At 37.9% G+C, this 22422-nt stretch overlaps 1 protein-coding gene across 2 annotated transcripts in view; it reads left to right on the forward strand.

The window, feature by feature from the left end:
• The first annotated feature begins 4550 nt into the window (after positions 1-4550).
• CA8 (carbonic anhydrase 8) overlaps positions 4551-22422 on the forward strand; it is a 94074-nt gene continuing 76202 nt past the window's right edge. The window contains exons 1-2 of one of the 2 annotated variants that reach the window (XM_081266630.1): positions 4551-5028; positions 6142-6333. In XM_081266630.1, coding sequence (XP_081122756.1) covers positions 4929-5028; positions 6142-6333 — 292 coding nt within the window. In that variant the 5' untranslated portion in view covers positions 4551-4928. The remainder of the gene's footprint in view (positions 5029-6141; positions 6334-22422) is intronic. The other variant, XM_081266629.1, reaches the window with a different exon arrangement.

A 22422-nucleotide genomic window follows, 5' to 3' on the forward strand; every position in this document is an offset into this window, starting at 1 on the left:
GCACCCTGAAAGCTTCCACCTAGTAACCATAACTTTCATTGCACTCATATATTTTTAAAGGCTAATCAGGTCACTGAAAGGCTGGTGACATAAGCAAACTAATTCCTAAGTGCCTACCTGTGTTGCATGAAGGATACAAAGAGAAAAAAAGATGAACCCCTTGCTCTTGGGGAGTTCATTGTATATTAGAGAAGATGGTAATCAGGAAATTTGTTTTTAAAATATAATCTTAATTTCAGGGCTAGAGATCTATGTATTATGCAAGCATTAGGAAGAGGCACTTTAACCAGCAGGGTGGGGGTTTTGGTTAGCAAAAGTCTCCCAGAGAAAGTTTTGTTTGCAATAATCATATATTTATCAGTCACTGGTGTTATGATCTCAAACATTCCAACTTCAGTACCAGTCATTTTGGCACTGAAGGGGGTGAGTATAGGCCTCAGGCATAAATTTTACTTCTCAGAGAAGTAGTGAGAACTGTGACCAATTTTCCTTTAGAGGTGACAGGGATTTTTTTTATGGATGAGGGCTTTCCCATTCTTTTAGGAAGCTATGATAATCCTAGTCAGGATAAGGATTTCTAAGAAATTTTCAAGGTGAACATAAGGGCATTGTTTTAGACTGTTTAGTTTTAAAAAAGATAGACACAAAAAAATTGAGCAAATATAAATTACCTTCCAACTCATCTTTACCTGATGGGCTACTGTAATAGTCAGCTTTTATTAGGTTTTGCTGCTGTAACAAATGGCCCCCAAGTCTCAGTGGTTTACAAAAAAAGGTTTATATCTCACTGACATTACACATCAACTTCTAGTTGGCTATGGCTTTTATCTATGATCATGTTCATTCCAGGGATTTAGATGAAAGAATAGTGCTTTTCTTGGACTGGGTATTTTAAGGGAGCACACAAAATGCTGAAAACACAATAATTCCTAAAGCTTTCTGCTAAAGAAAATGACATATGCTACTTCTACTCATATTTAGTTGGTCAAAGAAGGTCACATGACCAAGCAGCAAAGGGGCAGCAAATGTGAGGAATAACACCATAGCAGTACAGCCCTAAGATTATAAGCTGATGTTTCTGAAGACGAAGAAAGACTAAGAAGTCGTCAAACAAAAGGTTTATAACCGACTAAAGAAATGATCAGAATCAACACTTCTTTTCTTATGAACAAAGTTTGAAATCTTCAGAAATGGAAAGTATACCAAGGAAAATTCTGATGTCTTTCCTTACAAAACCAAACCAAACCAACAACAACAACAACAAGAAAACCAGATAAATGAACAATGAGGGGAGTGTTTTGCATCAGGTGTAAACATATAGAGGGACACATTTTTACTGTGTTTGAATTGGTTTTGGCAGATCACAGAAGGCATTTAATGGAGAACATGGATTCACATTGAGCACTTTCATGATCTAGCATCATTGTTCATGCCTGGAGTGTTCTGTACTCATTTATTGCCAACTCAAATTCTATTCATCTTTTTACATTTGCCTAAATGTCATCTTTTCTAGGAAACCCTTCTGGATCTTTCCTATCTTTCTTAGATTTAGTCGTACTTGCATCTCTATTTAACACATTTCACATGTCTTATGTTGTAGTTAATTATTTACACCCACTTCCCACTCATCCAGAGAACTGAATTCTTTGAGGGTAGAAACAGTGTTTTATTCAGTTTGGGGTCTCTGCAGTGTCTAGTGCAGAGCAGTGCACAGGAAGGAATACAGCCATCCATTTATGGTTGAAGTTTGTGAATTACAATCTGGACAGAACGCATTTGACATGCACAGATTAGCTCTGCCCTCTAGGTGTTCCCAGAACATAAGGTGCAGACAGAGAGAGGAAGGTAATCATTGTTTATGATTATTCGAGGGCCAAACTTACCACTAGGAGAAAAAAGCCTTGGTAAGGTAGGATATGGTGAGAAAAGATTGGGAGGAGAGGGCCGTGTAGGTTATCAGGTGCTGTGAATCACTCTTAGTACCTCTGTTCCTCTGACATCTAGATTAGTTTGTCCTTTTAGATATTTCTATTTATATTCTCTTAGTATAATGCTAATTAGTTATATAGGACTTAGTTCTAAGAAATTGTTCTACTGATGCAGTTTGACCTTAGTTATATAAACATCAAAAGTGAGTAATATGAGAATAATTTAAAGGATCAATTATGATATTACATTGTAAGGGATTAAATATCATACAAGGGGATATGTAGAATACTTACATTCATAATATAGAGCATGAATATTTTTAGATTCTCTGATATTGGATTTAGATGTGCTTGTTCTATTTTGTAAATCCAAGAATTGGCCTATATCTTTAATCTGTGTGTTTAGGTTTTTATGGTGACAGACATTTTATAATAACTAGAAATAGAATTTCCATCTTTGGTGGTAATATAGTACAGGGACCTAAGGAGAGAAGGTCTTAAGGTGCTGTTAATTAGCAGAAATCTGAAGCACACAGTCTCAAAGCAATTAAGATTGTTAATTGAATATTTGGATGCAGAGTGGAGTGACTCATATGTGGCTGGACAGGGTATCTTGTGCTTGCTTGTAGGAGCAACATTACACAAACGTTGCTAAAAAGTCCAGAAAGAACAAATATGTGCCAACAAATATTTGTCCAGTAGGCAACTGCAGTTTTGAATGGAAATGCATTGCCAGCTATATGCAAAATTGTCTATTAGCTGCAAAATTCAATATTAACAACTCAATCTTTCAGCTTATTCTTTGTAAATATGCACACACACCCTTTACTTGAGGAAAACTCAGTTGTTTGATTAGGTGATTTTTCTGTCTCCTGGTTTGGTAAGCATCTTTATGTTTATGCAATACTTTCTTTAAATGTAATTGGTGGTTACACAATGGTTACAATATCACATCTATGTACACTTGAGGAAAAAAGGGAATTATTATTGCTGTATGAGCTCAGATTGGTAAAGTGATTTTATTTGTGAAGTCCTCCTTTATATGGGGTTCATTAGCTGTAGGGTTTGATTAATGGGTGAACATATTTCTAAAAAGAAACTTGAAACAAATTCAACATTGCAAAAAATGTTTCCAAGTAAAGAAAAATAAGTGAAATCTTTTAGAAGAACTTCCATGAAAGTGGTTAATAGTTTTGGTAGTCCTCACTAGTTTTAATAGCTATGTCTTTGGGGTGGACTTTGGCTAATCTCAGGTTTACTGACTTGCAAAAAAGAGAGAGACTATCCAATGAAGAAGCCTCAGAAGACAGTGAATGAAGATTGGATTTAGTCTCAGATTGGTTTGATCCTGTGAATGAGAACAGCCTTAGTGTTTGCAGTAAGGGGAAAGAGAAATTACACAAATGTTTGAAATCTTAAAAGCTGAAGTTGGCAAGCAGTTTTCACTTACTTTACTGAACTTTCCAGAAAGTGGTAGAATTGATTGATTTGAGTTCTTCTCACTTTCAGACCCAACCCACTTTCTGGAGAGGTTTGAAATAGGCTTGTGATGTGTTGTTTTGTTTGACACTTAGGATTAAACCCAGGGGCACTCAACCCATGAGCCACATATATTCCCAGCCCCCCAGCTTAAAAAAAAAAATTTAGACTTTTTTTTTTTTTTTTTTTTTTTAAGTGAAGGTGCTGAGCAGGCATTGAAGGACAGGAGCACAGAATCCAAACATTCCCCAAATCAATCATTTCTATCCTTTTGAAAAATCAAGCATTCATAAGGATAGCATGATTTAAAACAAAGACTCTTCAAATTACTAATAGACATTTTGGCATGTGCATGGGGGCATATGAAAAACAAATTGTACTTAAGGCTAGAATCTGAGCTTATTAGGCATATAAATCTAAAAATGTGGAGTCAACCAGTTTAGGGTTTACCACCGAACAGGGCACTGGAAAAGGGGGCTGAAATCATTAAGCATGTTGAAAAGGTAACAATGTGACCGCTTTGGATCAGGAAAGTTCCTGTTATGCAATGTGTGCATTTCATTATTTACACGATTTCACTAAGTTATTGGGAGCTGTGTACACAGCAAGGTGAGCCTGTAGCAGCCGAGACTCCAAGGCTACAAACACTTCACTAGTTTTGCCTTTGAAATAATACTTTTACATGCACAATTTCCCTCCAAGAATATCTTCGTTTCGACATTAAAACTATCTTTTTTTTTCCTGAAATGTTTTTAGGAATCCCAACTATCTCAGAAAAATTTCCACGCTCGTTTTCACTATGTTCTAAGGATGAATTAAAAAGTAAATGCTGAGTAATAAAAAGATTCTGGGGGAGAAATCCTTTTTAAAAATTTTGTTAAGGGGTCTTTCAGTTGTTATTTCTTCCCTCCATCTTTCTCCTCTCCAAATCTCTTTTGGTATTTCCTGGAGTAAAGATGAAATAAATAAATGAAGAGAGCGTGTGTTCCAGGCCGGGGTGTGGGGTCCCGAGGGCTGACTTTAGGAGATTCGCGGGGGGGGGGGCTTTGAAAAGAAGACACGGGGGTGGTGCGGACCACCTCGCGGAGAGGACGTGGGGTGCCCATATTGCTTCTGTGCTTTCGTCCCTAGTCCTGAAGCCCTGTTTCCTGCAGTTCACTCTGTGGGTCCCCAGGCTGTTGAGCGAAGGGGGCGGATCCTCGCGTGCAGACACGCCCCAGCCGGGTTTATAAATCACCGATCGCTTGCTCCCAGTCCTGCCGCGGTTCCCGGTCTGCACCCAGAGTCCAGGCGCGCCGCGCGGCTGGCTGCTGCACAGCTCCAGGCCGGCTGTAGGACCGCCCGCTCCGCACCCGCGGACACTCTCTCGCACGCGCTCCCACGCCCACGGCGGCGCGCACACACTCACACCAGGCTGCACCCCCGCGCGCGCACACACACTCCCACGCGCACCTTGGAGCGCTGGTCCTGCCCAGGCGCAGTCACCTGTGGAGAGAGCGCTGAGACACCCGGGACTTTCTTATGGCTGACCTGAGCTTCATCGAAGATACCGTTGCCTTCCCAGAGAAGGAGGAGGATGAAGAGGAAGAGGAGGAGGGCGTGGAGTGGGGCTATGAGGAAGGTAACCCATTACGCGTCTGGGTGTCGGACACGGGTCGGCGCGTTAGTGTCCCGCGGAGCGCGTGGCTCTGCGCCCTGCGGTTGTCGCGCGCGTTCACTCTGTCTCACCGGGTCACTGCCGTCTTTCAGGGCTAGAGGCGCTTCGGGGAGGCGTGCCCGCCGCCTGCGTTCTTCCGCCGCCCGCCCAGGTTCGTGACCTGGGAGGGTGTGGGTGTTTGGTCTTCTTGCCCCTTGATGGTTCGCACTTGCTGCTGCCAGGCAGCGGGGACAAGAGTAGCCAAGAAGAGTCGCGGTACATATTAATATTTTGAGATGGCAGTGAAACTATTTATTTCTTTGTAGTCTTTTCATGACGGATAGTAACAACGCTCAAGTCTTTAGAAAACTTAGTCTTAAGTTTCAAACTGGATTGTTGAGAGCCACAGCCACAGACTGCGGCACTGGATCTGTGGGCTTGGGAGAAGGGGTTGACTTTTTATCAAAGAGAAATTTAGTTTCCCAAATTTATCCCCGAAGACGTAGGGTTCTCAATAGCTCACCTTTAGTGCTGATGTTTACTACGTATACTGAAATATAGAATGTACAATTTTAATTGTAAAATATTTGGAAGGAGTACATTTATGTATATCTAGTTATCCTTATGCACACTTCACCGAGTTTGCATTTCTGATAAGACAGTGATAGTTCTTGACTCTCGCTAAGCATGTTGAAAGTTTCAGGTTATTTCCTAAGTCCTGAACATAATTGAACTAAAGAGTCCAGGATTTTTTTTTTTTTGTGGTATTTTTTTTGTATAGTCACTTAGAGATGACTTTAATTTTCTAGAGCCATTAATTATTATATCTATATAGACAAAATACAGATTGTCTTAACAAATTCATTAGTTAAGGATTTTGTATGTGTATTTGATAATATCAGCTCATTTATATAATGAGTGCAAAAATTCACATACACCATATTTCATTTGTAGAGCTGTAGTAGTCAAAACCCTCTTCATAACATCAAAGGTTATAAGACTTTAAACTAGTTTTCACATGTTAAATTTTACTTTAACTTACTTTTTTTTTTTCTTAACCTGTTCCTGATTTTTTTTTTCTTTTCATTGTGTCCTTAGGTGTTGAGTGGGGCTTGGTGTTTCCTGATGCTAACGGGGAATACCAGTCTCCTATTAACCTAAATTCAAGAGAAGCTAGGTATGATCCCTCCTTGCTGGATGTCCGCCTCTCTCCAAATTATGTGGTCTGCCGGGACTGTGAAGTCACCAATGATGGACATACTATTCAGGTTATTCTGAAGTCCAAATCAGGTATTTTAGAAAACATGTTCATGCCCTCTTGAAACTAGAAGTCATTAAGGAAGCTGTAGACTCTGATTTAACTGTATGTTAAAGGTACAGCCAACAAAGCTCTATTTTCAGGAGATCTTTTTATACCATAAAATACATTTTTTTGGGGGGGTATTCTGAAACAATTCTGAAAGGATAAAAGGGTGAAATTATGAAGATTTCACTTGTTAGTATTTTTTTCATGTAATATAACTGGAACTTAGTTTTGCGAACTTTGTGAAATATAAGGGAAAGTGTACCAATTATATTTTGTTCTAAATTGTTAATTAGCTGAAATCATTTAGAAAATTATAATTCTGTTTTGCTACTTTGTGAAACTGAAGTTAGAACTCATTGACATAATCTGGCACTGGAGATAGACTTTGCAAATTAATTGTCATTATTAAACTAATATTAATTAATAGCACTAAAAATCCTCAAAAAACTAAAAACATTTAAATGGCAAATGAAGCTCTTGCTTTTATTTATTTTTTAAATTACCTCCATACCTGAACCTCTTTGAGATGGATCTGAAATATTTTGTGGAAAAAGAGTAATTTTCAAGGAAATCAGTTTTGAGTATAAACAGATTTGTTTAAAAATTAGCATTAATATCATGCTTTTTATAGTGAAAAAATTACTATCTTTCTCTCTTGGAAAGAATATAAAATTAGAGTATTTTGAAATATTAGGACATGCTTGATAAACAGAAATTGTGTTTAAATTAGTTTCAAATCAACAAATTTGTACTTTAAGCCATAAAATGTTTAGGTTTATTATTAGGTATGGCAGGTATTGATTTCCAACTATGGATTTTTTATTGATTATGAATGTCTCTGAGGTTTAAGTTAGAACCCATGAGAGAGTTGTAGATCCATGTAGTCTTCCCTGTTGTTTTGATAGTCAAGATGGGGGCATCACCCTAAGAGATCCTTCGTTTTGTATATATTTCATCATGAGACATAGAAAACTTAAGTCAGAATTTTTTGGTGGAAGGTTTATCTATGATGGGACAGTATATATTATTTTTAAGTATATGTAAAGTTATTGAATGCTGACTGTTCTGGCATATAAAAACACTTTAAGGTAGTACATGTGTATGATATGATGTGTTGACTGCCTATAGTCTGAATGGGATATCCATTTGTACTTCTGGAAATAAATGTTTATAGATTCATACAACAAAAAGTCATTTCATGTTAGGCACCATGATGAGTTTGGTTGTATACAAATGTATAAGAGCGTTCTTGAGGAGTCATGGTGAAAACGCAGTTGTTAACAGTTCTAGTGTAAACATGATATGAATCTTTTATAAAGTATTGAAGCATAGAAAATGATTATGTACAAATACTACATTGAATGAGTATGAAAATCAAAAATCAAATTTATTCATCAAATTGGACTTACCTTTCTTTTTTTTTTTTTGTAATTGGGGATTGAACACAGAGGTGCTTCTCCATTGAGCTATATTCCCACCCTGCTTTTAAAAAAAATATTTATTTTTTAATTGTAGTTGGACACAATAACTTTATTTTATTTATTTATTTTTTCATGTGGTGCTGAGGATTGAACCCAGGGCCTCCCTTGCACATGCTAGGCGAGTGCTCTACTGCTGAGCCACAACCTCAGTCTCTCTCTACCCCTTTTTATGTTTTGTTTTGAGACAGGGGACAGGGCTTTGATAAGTTGCTGAGGCTGGCCTCAAACTTGGGTTTCTCTTAGCTTCCTGAGTTGCTGAGATCATAGATGAGCACCCCTACTCCTGGCAGGACTTGCCGTTTTCTTTCTTTTTTCTTTTTTTCCAAAAATATTTATATTTTAGTTGTAGTTGAATGCAATACCTTTATTTTATTTATTTTTATGTGGTGCAGGGCCTCCCATGTGCTAATCAGGCACTCTGCCACTCAGTGCTCTACCACTGAGTGCTCTACCACTGAGTCCCAGCCTGTACTTGCCATTTTCTTAAGGTGTCTTCAGGATCTTACTTCTTTACTTCATTCCCATGTAGAGACGTCAGGCTATGTCTCCACCATCTAGCCATGAGATGTTTCTTCCTCACCTACCTCTATTTTCCCTTCCTCCTTTCCCGGTCCTCCACGCTGTCCACCGAGGAAGAACTCTGTATTTCTGTCTAGCTGATGTGGATGCACTTATTCTCTTCCTCCTTGGAGACCTTCCTCCTTTCGATGCTCTGTCACCTTCCTGCTACTTTAATGATTTCTTCCTCATGGTTTCTTCCCTTTCAGTATTTCTGCCAACTCAAAAAAAAAAATTAACTAAAAATATATTTCTTGACCAGTAGATTATTTTTTATTGCTAGAGTATTTATACTTCTTAAAGAAAACGTCTGTAAGCCCTTTCTCTTTACCTGTCATTCATTCATTTAATTTTTTTTAATCAAAATGGAATATACATATTTAAATAGCCAAATATTATTATAGTTCTGTCTGCCTCTGCTAGTGCTCTAACCCTCCCCACTGCAACTTCTTTTCTCTAGTGACAACTGCTTTGAGCCTTTTTAGTTGTTTCTCGTGTAGTTACCTTTGTATTTCCTAATAATGTGGTCATCCTGTTGTGCTCTGGTGTTGAGGATATTTTTGAAGGCCATGGAAGATGAAATCAGTTCTCTTATTACTCTTTCCTCTTGTAATTTCACTACCCCTATTGTCCTCATATACTTCAATTGTATTTATATTTAAATCAGTGCTCAGTGGTTTTGTTATTATTTACAGCTAAGACTATATTCTGTTTCCTTTATCTAACAATGAATATTTTTTTTTTCATGGAGTTAATGTGTTTTTTTGTTCCTTTATTTATTTATTTATCATAAATTCATTTTCAAACTGACAGATCACAGATCTTCTCTCAGTACTTACAGAAGCATACAAAAGTCTGTCCTCCATCCACCTTGACCTTTCTTCTGCTCCTTGTTGTTCTTCCTCTTTGAACTGCTGGCTTCTCAGCCTCCTTTAAGGCCATCACTTGCATTACTAGGACCTCGTACCTTCGAAGTCCCTTTCTTTCCTTTGTTGGATCCCATGTTTCCTGAAGGCTGTGTCATCCGTCGTCCTCTTTTGGGGTTGCTTTGTCATTTCAGGGGGTTTCTTGGTCTGTTCCTTCCTATGTTCATCTTCCAGGAACTTCCTTAGAAAAAGCGCACATCAAGGGCAAATGATTGGATGCTTTGTGTATTTGCAAAGGTGTCATTATTACACCTCACACTCCATTGCATTTACCTGGGATGGTGCTGGTTTGGAAAATGTTTTTTGGTGTCATTTGATATTGGACATCATAACTCCATTGCCTTCTTAGCTTCCAGTCTTGCAGTGGAAAGATCTAGTGCCATCTGCTTTTTGACTTCAGTCATATGGTGTTTTTTTTTTTGTGTGTGTGTGTTTAGTGTGGTGTGGTTTTTTTGGTCCCCTCCTCCCGACTTTGTGCTGGGTTCCTTTTGAGTCCTTTCAACTAGAATAATTGTGTCTTTTATTTCTTAGAAATTTTCTTATATTTCTTGTATCATTTCATGGATACATTTTAATTTTTTTCTTTTTCCATTTGTTTATCCCTGCCTTTCTCTTTACTTTTTTCGTCTGCTTTCTGCTAGATTTCCCCAATTTATACCTTTCAGTTTTTCTGTTAACTTTTATTTTTTTTTTGGTTCTCATTTTTAATTTCTAAAAATAGGTGCTGATTTTAGGGAAAAAATATTTCGATTTTTTAAAATCCGGTATCCAGTATTTCATGAATGTGAGTTCTTTCTTCATCCTTTTCTGTATTGCTCCTTTCCTGTGTCCCAAGGGTGTCTGTTCATTGTGGGTTCCTTCTTCTCTTTGTTTTTGTCCCTCTCTTTTATTTTGGAGGTGCTTATCAAACATCTAGTGATTTCTGTTCTTTGTTTCTATTTAAGAATGAGTTTAAAAAGTGATCTGTAAGGGCTGGGGTTGTGGCTCAGTGGTAGAGCGCGCACTTCGCATGTGCGGGGCCCTGAGTTTGATCCTCAGCACCACATAAAAATAAATACACGAAATAAAGGTATTGTGTCCAACTACAACTAAAAAATAAATATTAAAAAAGTAGTCTGTAAACTCTGCATATAAGCAGGGATTGAGGTGTGCGTTGACTTCTTGGTAATGCGATCAGGCAAGGACCTGCCCATGTGGAGAAGGTTTTGTAGGTTCTGACACTTTCTAGGAATTTATCTGCCTTTTGGTTGTGTTTTGGGTTGGGGGATGACTCATACCTGACTGCCCACATTCTGACTGTTGGCCCAGACAGGAGAGTGGCACTGTTTGGCATGTTCACATTTGTTTCATCCTTTGTTAGGGAAGGTGAATGGTAGCTGCCTGGCCCTGGGGAATGAGATCCGGAGGCCTGACTGTTCTTTTTAAATAATTTAAATCTACCTTCTGTTTTTTTCTTTCCCATTCTGTACCTCCACATCCTGAAATCTCTAATGCCTGTACTTCTTAATTCTTTCCTGGTGTCTTACTCTGCTTGGCTGCTATAACAAAAGACCTCAGACTTGTCTGGGAAGTTCAAGATCAAGGTGCAGGTGAATTCAGTGTCTGGAGAGGGCCCACTCTTTGCTCCATAGATGACACTTCTTGGCTGTGTCTTCATGCGGCAGACAGACAAAAAGGGATGAATGGCTCCCTGGACACCCCCCCCCCCAAGGCACTAATCCCATTCATGAGCACAGAACCCTCATGACCTGATTACCTCCTGATCACTTCTAGCTTTAATGCTGTTGTGTTCGGGAGAGGGCACACGGCATCTAACCATAGCAACCAGATTTTGTGATAGACTTGTCCACTTCTTGTGGGCTTCCAATTCTTATAGCTTTTGTTTTGCTCAATCATTTGTCTTTTAGGACATTTAACAGCTCCCTGGAATTTTTTTGTTTGTTTGTTTGTTTAGTTTTTGTTTTCTGCATTTGTGTGCTGTTCTCTCTACTCTTGTTCATTTTACTACTGCAAATTTTTACTCTTTTAGTTTAGTGAGGATGGAGAAGGGAGGGAAGATAAATGTTGGAGTACAATCCTCCTTGTCTAACTGGAGATTCCCCCCTTCAAATGCAGTGCACTGTCTTTTTAAACCAAAAAATGCATTTTATATGCACAGTTTTTTTTTAAAATTAAGACCAAATTTGTATACCCCACTGTGCTGAAACCTGAGACTGTCAGTGGCCTGGGATCCTTAGATTTTCCTTTTCCTTCCTCCCTCTCACCTTAGCTCTTTTCCTCCTTTCTTCCCTCCCTCTTTCTCCTTCCCTCCTCCTTTGGTCTTTGTGTTCTTCTGAAAAAAATCATAGAGAATTACCCAAAAGGGTTACAACAATTGTAGCATATTTTAAATGCGTATACTTGCCAAAGTAAAGCTTGGTTTGAAGATATGGGTCTTACTTTAAATTTGAGGCATTTCATGAGCACGTGCTTGCTGCTCCATCCAACTACCCATACTTCTGCTGGAACTTCTCACACTAAGGTCACCGGTGACCTTATTGTCCCCTAAATCCAATGGGCACCTCAATATTCTTGCAGTGCGTTCATTACCTCTGCTGCCTTTGAAATTTTTGGAACTCCTCTCATGTTGGTAGCTGTGGAACACACTGTTCTGACCTTTCTTAGTTTTGATTGCCACTTTTTTCTGCCAGGTCTTCATCCTCTATGATCCTTAAATAATAGGGTTCCTCAGGATTTGCTCCTTGACATTCTTCTCTTCTTATGTTGCATGCACTCCATAAGCAGCACTCCCATACAGAGTGTGTGCTACTTTACTCAGACAGCCAATGCATTTAGGAAAGAGTCTGCAGTCACAGATTCTCCATGTGAAACAGGTCCCAGGAGGGCAGTCAATCAGTCTCCCTTCTCAAATCGTCTGGCAAGGTTTGGGAGCATCAGCTTGAACAGCTCAGGGATGGAAATTCATTTTGCATTTGAGCAATTCCAAAACTCAGAAAATTCTGTCATCTTTCCTGTTGCTTTCTATTTTAGGACTCTGGACCTACATAGAATAAATATAATTGTACTTCCACACAAAATTCATTAAAGTACTGACCATTGTCATGGTACCACACAATTGCCACTTTTTTCTCTTGCAGACATGTATTTTGATCATTCAACTGATATGATGGTCCTTCATCCCTCAAAACTTATTAATAGTAGTTAAAAACGGACTTGTCTCTAAGAGCTAGACAGACACTATAAATGTCAGCAGCCAGGCAGGAGAAGATTGAAAATAGCTACTGACTTTTCTGCTTCATCTGTGATGTTGGGAGTCAGCATGGCCAGGAGGAAACCGTGGGAAACGGGCAAGCTGCGGAGAGCATGCCTGATTTTCCAGGTGTTTGATTGCCAGGAGAAGCTGGAGATACGTACCTGTCTTGCATGTTTCTTGTTTTCCTGTAGCCTGAAGGTTGGAGCTTGCAATCTTTGTTTCACCATATGCAAGGAGTTATATTACTTTGGGTAAGGTAAACCTAAATCATACCCCATACCTATCCTCTGGGAGGTTACACTGGAAGGTCATGGAAGATAGGTATACAGGGAAAGATGATTTTGAGTGGGAAGGATCAGGGAATGGTTTGTGGAGAAGGTAATATTTGAAATGGGTGAAGAGCATATGGACATGGTGGGAGGAAGAGACAGCATGCAGAAGAGACATGAACGTGGGAAGGGTCCAGATCTGGACCGTGTGAAGAAAGGAAGATCCTTTAGTACAGCTAGGAGGGAAGATTCATGGTAAAAGGAAATAGTAAAGGTGATGGGAAATGTAATAGAGAGGGTGTGTCGAAGCACATTTATGAGGGGCCCTGAACAGACTCTAAAGAGTACAATATATTTTTTTTTCCTGTAGAATAAACTCACAATTAACATGTTGTTTTAGGAAAATTAATGTGACAGTATGGAATGAAATGGTGTCTGAGAGAGATCTGGGAGCTAGTTTGAAGTTCAGTGCAAGAGACTGAATTACCCAAGACCGAAGCCATCACAGAATCAGTGGAAAAGGAGAGGTGACAGAGATTTCTGAGGTGCAGTTCATGGAACTCCAGGAATTAGCCATGTGGAAAAGGGAGAGGAAAGAATCATTAGAGGTGTCTGCCTGTTGGGTCTTGCCACCTTGCCTTTACCTCCACACTGGGCATATTTTAAGGCAGCTGAGTCCCTCTCAGTGTGGAGTTGAACCAAGGATTGTGTTTTTGGGGTGACCTGACCACACCATTGGTCCTGTTATCTCCTGGAATTTTATTAAGGTTTATTAAGTTTATTAAAGTTTATTAAGGCTGCCCTATGTGTCATTTTATTTCTCAGTAGGACAGGTGAATCATTGTATGCAGGAATCTTGACACTTAAGGTTCATAGACAAATTAAAATTGAACATATTTATGGTATGAAAAGTAGCATAAATACAAAAATATAGTTCTAAAAATATAAAAATTATAGTAATCCTTACTTATTGATGAGTGATATGTTCCAAGACCCTCAGTAGATGCCTGAAATGGATTATACCAAATTCTACATATATTATTTATTTCTATCTTATATACCTATGATAAAGTTTAATTTTTAAATTAGGTATAGTAAGAGATTAACAGCTTTAAATTATAATAAAATAGAACTATTACAAAAATATCCTGTAATAATAGGTATGTGAATGTATCTCTCTTTCTAGAATTTTCTGTTCAGTATTTTCAAGTTGTGTTTGACCATGGGTAACTGATACTACAGAAAATGAAGCAGCAGATGAGGGTTACTGGTGAATATATTTCTAACCTGAGTGATTAGATACTTAGGTAGTGAGAAGTTGGGGGACTGCCCAGGCCTGTGCAGTAGCATGTGAATCCATCTGACTATCAGGAGTATGTTAAAGTAATGACATTTTTAATGGGCCATCAGTATGGGAGAATTTGCTGTTCAGGATAGGTCATTTGTTCCCTCCGTGGAAACTTATTATAGAAACTTTAATTAGGAAATTTTACTTCTGGGTCTTTTACAATTCTCAATACTAATTTTAGGCTAGATGATAATTATTAATCACACCCTTCCCCCAAAACATGACACCTTTTTATGGTGTTTCTTAGCAACCTTGCTGATGCAAAGATGAAGTTGTCAAAGATATTTTGACATTGTTTTTGCTGAAGAGGTTCTAAATTTTTTATTTATATGAGAGGTCAGGGTTAAATTTCTTTGTGACTATCTTATTTATTTGGAGAACTTGAATTACCTGGACAGTTGCTTTAATCTGCTTCACTTTTCCCAGTGTGACCAACTGACCTACTATCCATGCTATTGCTATGATTTCTATTTTTTTTAATGCTGGGGAACAAATGGAAGGTCTCATGAATGCGACCTTATGAATGCAAGGAAAATATTCTTAACACTGAGCCACACCTTTAGCCCTGATCTCTGCCTTTAAGAGCTTGAATATATGTATATGTATACGTATACATGTATGTGTATATGTGTGCATACACATACATATATTGAACAGCAAGTAGTTTGTTGGTAAGTACACGTTTTCAATAGCTGTCATCAATTCACTTGAATAGGAGACAGTAATTAAGTCATAAGAATAAATGCCTACCAGTCATCAGAAAATCTGTGGCCACTTAGGCTGTCACATGGAAATCCAGAATCACTCAGAGTTCAGATCTTAAAGAAATTTCCTTCTCTTGTTCATCCAGGTAGAGTAGGTTTGTAGAACCTGGATTTTGTAGAATTCTGTAGATTATCACCTTCTAATTAAATATTGCCTGTTGGTGCATAATTATGGCTTTTAAAGAAATCTGATGGACTAGTAGTGAGGATTTTGTCTTCTTTCAAACAAATCATTCTTTGACCAATGTTTGATTTTGGGTCACTTGGGCTTTTTGCAATCACAGTAGCATCTCTTTGGATACCATAACAATGTTGGCTAAGATTTTCTGCAGGACAGTTTTTGGATTTTTTTTAATTGGTTGTTCAAAACATTACAAAGCTCATGACATATCATCTTTCATACATTTGATTCAAGTGGGTTCTAAACTCCCATTTTTACCCCAAATACAAGTTGCAGAATCACATTGGTTACACATCCACATTTTTACATAATGCCATATTAGTGACTATTGTATTCTGCTACCTTTCCTATCCCCTACTATCCCCCCTCCCCTTCCCTCCCATCTTCCCTCTCTACCCCATCTGCTGTTATTCAATTCTCTCCCTTGTTTTTTTTCCCCTTTCCCCTCACAAACTCTTATATGTAATTTTGTGTAACAATGCGGGTCTCCTTCCATTTCCATACAGTTTCCCTTCTCTCTCCCTTTCCCTCCCACCATTCGTCTCTGTTTAATCCTAGTCTTTTCCTCATGCTCTTCCTCCCTGCTCTGTTCTTAGTTGCTCTCCTTATATCAAAGAAGACATTTGGCATTTGTTTTTTTAAGGGTTGGCTAGCTTCACTTAGCATTATCTGCTCTAATGCCATCCATTTCCCTCCAAATTCCATGATTTTGTTGTTTTTTAGTGCTGCGCAATACTCCATTGTGTATAAATGCCACATTTTTTTTATCCATTCATCTATTGAAGGGCATCTAGGTTGATTCCAGAGTCTAGCTATTGTGAATTGTGCTGCTATGATCATTGATGTGGCAGTATCCCTATAGTATGCTCTTTTAAGGTCCTCAGGGAATAGACCGAGAAGAGCGATAGCTGGGTCAAATGGTGGTTCCATTCCCAGCTTTCCCAGGAATCTCCATACTGCTTTCCATATTGGCCGCACCAATTTGCAGTCCCACCAGCAATGTACAAGTGTACCCTTTTCCCCACATCCTCGCCAGCACTTATTGTTGTTTGACTTCATAATGGCGGCCAATCTTACTGGAGTGAGATGGTATCTTAGGGTAGTTTTGATTTGCATTTCTCTGACTGCTAGAGATGGTGAGCATTTTTTCATGTACTTATTGATTGATTGTATGTCCTCCTCTGAGAAGTGTCTGTTCAGGTCCTTGGCCCATTTGTTGATAGGGTTATTTGGTATCTTATTGTTTATTTTTTTGAGTTCTTTGTATACTCTGGATATTAGGGCTCTATCTGAAGTGTGAGGAGTAAAAATTTGTTCCCAGGATATAGGTTCCCTATTTACCTCTCTTATTGTTTCTCTTGCTGAGAAAAAACTTTTTCGTTTAAGTAAGTCCCATTTGTTTATTCTTGTATTTAACTCTTGGGCTATGGGCATCCTATTAAGGAATTTGGAGTCCGACCCCACAGTATGTAGATCGGAGCCAACTTTTTCTTCTATCAGGCGCAGAGTCTCTGATTTGATATCAAGCTCTTTGATCCATTTTGAATTAACTTTTGTGTATGGCGAGAGAAAGGGGTTCAGCTTCATTTTGTTGCATATGGATTTCCAGTTTTCCCAGCACCATTTGTTGAAGATGCTATCCTTTCTCCATTGCATGCTTTTAGCCCCTTTATCAAATATAAGAAAGTTGTAATTTTGTGGATTGGTCTCTGTGTCCTCTGTTCTGTACCATTGGTCCACCTGCCTGTTTTGGTACCAGTACCATGCTGTTTTTGTTACTATTGCTCTGTAGTACAGTTTGAAATCTGGTATCGCTATACCTCCAGATTCACACTTCCTGCTTAGAATTGCTTTTGCTATTCTGGGTCTTTTATTTTTCCATATGAATTTCATGATAGCTTTATCTATTTCTACAAGAAATGCCATTGGGATTTTGATTGGCATTGCATTGAACCTGTAGAGAACTTTGGGTAATATCACCATTTTGATGATGTTGGTTCTTCCTATCCATGAACAGGGTACATTTTTCCATCTTCTAAGATCTTCTTCTATCTCTCTCTTTAGGGTTCTGTAGTTTTCATTGTATAAATCTTTCACCTCTTTTGTTAGGTTGATTCCCAAGTATTTTATTTTTTTTGAGGATATTGTGAATGGGGTGGTTTTTCTCATTTCCATTTCAGAAGTTTTGTTGCTGATATACAGGAATGCCTTTGATTTATGCGTGTTGATTTTATATCCTGCCACTTTGCTGAATTAATTTATTAGTTCTAGTAGTTTCTTTGTATACCCTTTTGGGTCTTCTAGGTATAGGATCATGTCATCCACAAATAGTGCTATTTTAAGTTCTTCTTTTCCTATTTTTATGCCTTTAATTTCTTTTGTCTGTCTAATTGCTCTGGCTAGTATTTCAAGGACTAAATTGAATAGAAGTGGTGAGAGAGGGCATCCCTGTCTTGTTCCAGATTTTAGAGGGAATGCCTTCAATTTTTCTCCATTCAGAATGATGCTAGCCTGAGGCTTAGCATAGATTGCTTTTACAATGTTGAGATAAGTTCCTGTTATCCCTAGTTTTTCTAGTGTTTTGAACATAAAGGGATGCTGTACTTTGTCGAATGCTTTTTCTGCATCTATCGAGATGATCATATGGTTCTTATCTTTAAGTATATTGATGTGGTGAATAACATTTATTGATTTCCATATATTGAACCAGCCTTGCATCCCAGGGATGAATCCTACTTGATCATGGTGCACAATTTTTTTGATATGCTTTTGTATTTGATTCGCCAGGATTTTATTGAGAATTTTTGCATCTATGTTCATTAGAGATATTGGTCTGTAGTTTTCTTTCTTTGAAGTGTCTTTGTCTGGTTTCAGGATCAGGGTGATGTTGGCCTCATAGAATGAATTTGGAAGAGCTCCTTCTTTTTCTATTTCTTGAAATAGCTTGAAAAGTATTGGTATTAATTCTTCTTTGAAGGTTTTGTAAAACTCCGCTGTATACCCATCCAGTCCTGGGCTTTTCTTGGTTGGTAGTCTTTTGATGGCTTCTTCAATTTCTTCCTTTGTTATTGGTCTGTTTAAATTGTGTGTGTCTTTCTGACTCAATCTGGGCAGATCATATGACTTAAGAAATTTATCGATATCTTCACTATCTTCTATTTTATTGGAATATAGGGTTTCAAAATACTTTCTAATTATCTTCTGTATTTCTGTAGTGTCTGTTGTGATATTGCCTTTTTCATCCTGTATGTTAGTAATTTGAGTTTTCTCTCTTCTTCTCTTCGTTAGCATGGCTAAGGGTCTGTCGATCTTATTTATTTTTTCAAAGAACCAACTTTTAATTTTATCAATTTTTTCAATTTTTTTTGTTTCAATTTCGTTGATTTCCGCTCTGATTTTAATTATTTCTTGTCTTCTGTTATATTTGCTATTGTTTTGCTCTTTCTTTTCTAGGGTTTTGAGATGTAGTGTGAGTTCATTTATTTGTTGGTTTTTTCTTTTTTTGAGGAATGAACTCCAGGAAATGAATTTCCCTCTTAAAACTGCTTTCATTGTGTCCCATAGATTCCGGTATGTTGTGTCTGTATTGTCATTTATCTCTAAGAATTTTTTGATTTCCTCCTTTATGTCTTCTGTAACCCACTGATCATTCAGTAACATATTGTTTATTTTCCATGTGATGCAGGATTTTTCCTTCCTTCTTTTATCATTGATTTCCAGTTTCATTCCATTATGATCAGATATGGTGCATGGTATTATCTCCACACCTTTATATTTACTAAGAGTTGCCCTATGGCATAATATATGATGTATCTTTGAGTAAGATCCATGTGCTGCTGAGAAGAACGTGTATCCACTTGATGATGGTTGATATATTCTATATATGTCGGTTAAGTCTAGGTTATTGGTTGTGTTATTGAGTTCTATAGTTTCTTTATTCAGCTTTTGTCTGGAGGATCTGTCTAATGGCGAGAGCAGTGTGTTGAAGTCACCCATAATTATTGTGTTGTGGTCTATTTGACTCTTGAACTTGAGGAGAGTTTGTTTTATGAACGTTGCCCCACCATTGTTTGGTGCATACAAATTGATAATTGTTATGTCTTGTTGGTGGATGGTTCCTTTTAACAGTATATAGTGTCCTTCTTTATCCCTTTTGATTAACTTAGGTTTGAAGTTGATTTTATTTGATATGAGTATGGCCACTCCTGCTTGCTTCCGAGGGCCATGTGAGTGGTATGATTTTTCCCAACCTTTCACCTTCAGCCTGTGTATGTCTTTTCCTATCATATGAGTCTCCTGAAGGCAGCATATTGTTGGATTTTTTTTTTTTTTTTTTTGATCCAGGTTACTAGCTTATGTCTCTTGATTGGTGAGTTTAGGCCATTAACATTTAAGTTTACAATTGAAATATGATTTGTACTTCCAGTCATATTTATTTATTTATTTATTTTAGTTTGGCTAGTTTTTACTTTTTGGTTATTTTCCTCCCCCTTTACTGAGATACCTCCCGCTGTTAGTTTTGGGCACTATTTTTCCATTCCTCTTCTTGTAGTATTTTGCCCAACATGCTTTGCAGTGCTGGTTTTCTGGCTGCGAATTCTTTTAGCTTTTGTTTATCGTGAAAGATTTTAATTTCATTGTCAAATCTGAAGCTTAATTTTGCTTGATACAGTATTCTTGGTTGGAATCCATTATTTTTCAGCATTTGAAATACATTGTTCCAGGATCTTCTTGCTTTCAAAGTCTGTGATGAAAAATCAGTCGTTAACCTAATTGGTTTACCCCTGAATGTAATCTGCCTCCTTTCTCTCGTAGCTTTTAATATTCTCTCCTTGTTCTGTATGTTGGCTATCTTCATAATTATATGTCTTGGAGTTGGTCTATTATGGTTTTGAATGTTTGGGGTCCTGTAGGCTTCCAGGACAGTTTTTGGATTTTGAATTGTAGGCCCCGTTGATGGTCTGGAGCACATTACAATACCACCAGCATATTCAATTGTCATGGGCTCATAAAGCCATGTTAAATAGTATAGCCAACAATTTGAAAGGTGTTGCCCACAATACTATGAAGCACAGTTCTATGTCAGTTCTGCCATCATTTGGCAATAGATCTGTTCCACAACACATTCAGGTTTTTGGGTAGTTGCAGGATTTACAGAAAAACAATCTAAAGCATGATTCAAGCCTGTGTGGGTGATCCATGGTTTCTGGACTCCTCTGAACCCAAAGAATCCTGGGAGATCCTTACACAAGACTCAGATAGGCCTTTCTCTTAGAGCTGAATCTATTTATTCTTTATATGAAATAGAACTATATACTAAAAAATGAGAAGAGTAAAGAATATTAGATCTTTGCTTTAAAGACTTAAAATGCTAAAAACAAATATTTCTTTTGGAATGTTTAAGAGCTTGAATATATGTGTGTGTATACATATACGTGTATGTGTGTATGTGTGCATACATGTACATATATTTTATCTGAGGTTATAAAATCTTTAGACCTATTAAGAATAGTGTTTGAGCCTTGGGTCCTTCAGGGGATGTGTCAGGGACCCGCAGGCGTTTGTCCTCTGGTTGGCGTCTGGCTCTAGCAGACTTCGTCTCCTGCCCTGCCATCTTCACCTGGGCCACAGCAGCAGCTTTCTCACTTGTGAGGCTTGCAGTTTGGTATTCTGATGTGTGTGCAGACCCTGGAGTCATATTTCACCATGCAAAGACAGTCATGTTAGTTCCCTGCACAGAAGCCCTCGATGGTTCCCTGCAGGATTAATTCTAGCTCCTAGGCTGCAAATCTCCTTCTGGGGCCCATGTTATGAACCTGCCTCTGACTGTTGGTTACCTCTCTTTTTATTTATTCTTGGAACAAAGTTATGCTGTTTCACATCAGTAAGCCTTTCTAAGCCTCTTCTCTTTGCTTCAATTGCACTTTTCCACTTAGCATAGCTATCGTCGTTGTCTTCAGAACTTCTCCCCAACTTCCTGATCCCCATTTGTTTTGACTTGGCTGGGCTCCCTCTTACTACCTGTTCATGTTCCTTTCCTGTCCCTGATGCCTCCTACTTGGACTGCTAAGTGTGATTTCTTCAGCCGTTTGAATGCTTGGCCAGTACTAAGACTGGATCCCTTTACTTTGTATATTCAGTGGTCAGCACAGGACCAGGCATGGAGTTGATCTTAAATTCAAACTCAAGTGAAATGAGCATCAGCCTTCAAATTATCTGGTAAATTTGTTTTTCACAAATGATCATAGAAGCTTAGATTTAGGTAAATGTACATATACCAAGTCTTTTTGTAATTCTCACATTTTGCAGGAGATTCTTCTGGGAAACTTCTCTTTTTAAGTCTCATAAGCTTAATAGCCATGCTATTAAAGAGCATTTAAGAAAATGAGGTAGTAGCAAAGACATCAATTTATTACATAATTCTTTTCACAAATTTGTTATTTTAAGGATATTTAGCATGCTGTTTCAATGTACTTTTATTGAGTCTAATGTTAACATAACTAATAAGTAGCCATATAATAACCAAATATCATTCAGCAAAATTTGATATTCATTCATGTAGGAAAAGAGCACCCCTTTTGGCATGACTGGTTTCTTTATAAAAAAGATATAAGCTATACAGAGAGAGAATAATACTTTAAGAGGATGTTGCCAAATGGATAAAAGTGAGCTGCAATTTACTTTTAGTCTATAAACAATCCTCTTGGGGGATGAACAGGTAGTGCTTTTACCTGGCACCTCATAAAACTCTGAATTCCATGTTTGTCCTTTTTTTTTAATGGCTTTGTACAGCCACATGATTTTAATGTGGTTTAAATTTGGATTATTCATCTGTAGCAAATGAAAGATACCCAGAGCCTGATTCCTGGCTGAAAGCCACCTCATTGTCCCTTCTCTCTGGAGGACCAGGTCTGGGCAAAGAGCTTCCCTTCTCTTCAGCCTCATAGAATGTAAGATCCATAAGGATCTTGTTGTTTCATTGAAATTTTATTGAACATAATAACTTTGCAACTAATAAACTTGTCATGTAGAGACCGAATAATACGCAGGGAAATTTGATCTTCATAAATTATTGAGTTTACATTTCAATAGAATGTAAGAACCGAGAGGTCAGGGATTTTGTATGTGTATCATTGTATCATGTATCAGTTGTGATTCATGCAGTGCTTGGCACAGTATAGTAGTTGATCAGAAAACATTTATAAATGACCCCTCTTGGGGCTTTGAACTTTTCCCTATCAAAACATGGATCTGTGTAGCCTGAATTTCCAGATATTTCAAATAAAAGCCTTA

Source organism: Spermophilus citellus (assembly GCF_964194105.1).
Source record: "Spermophilus citellus genome assembly, chromosome: 14".
NCBI lineage: Eukaryota > Metazoa > Chordata > Mammalia > Rodentia > Sciuridae > Spermophilus > Spermophilus citellus.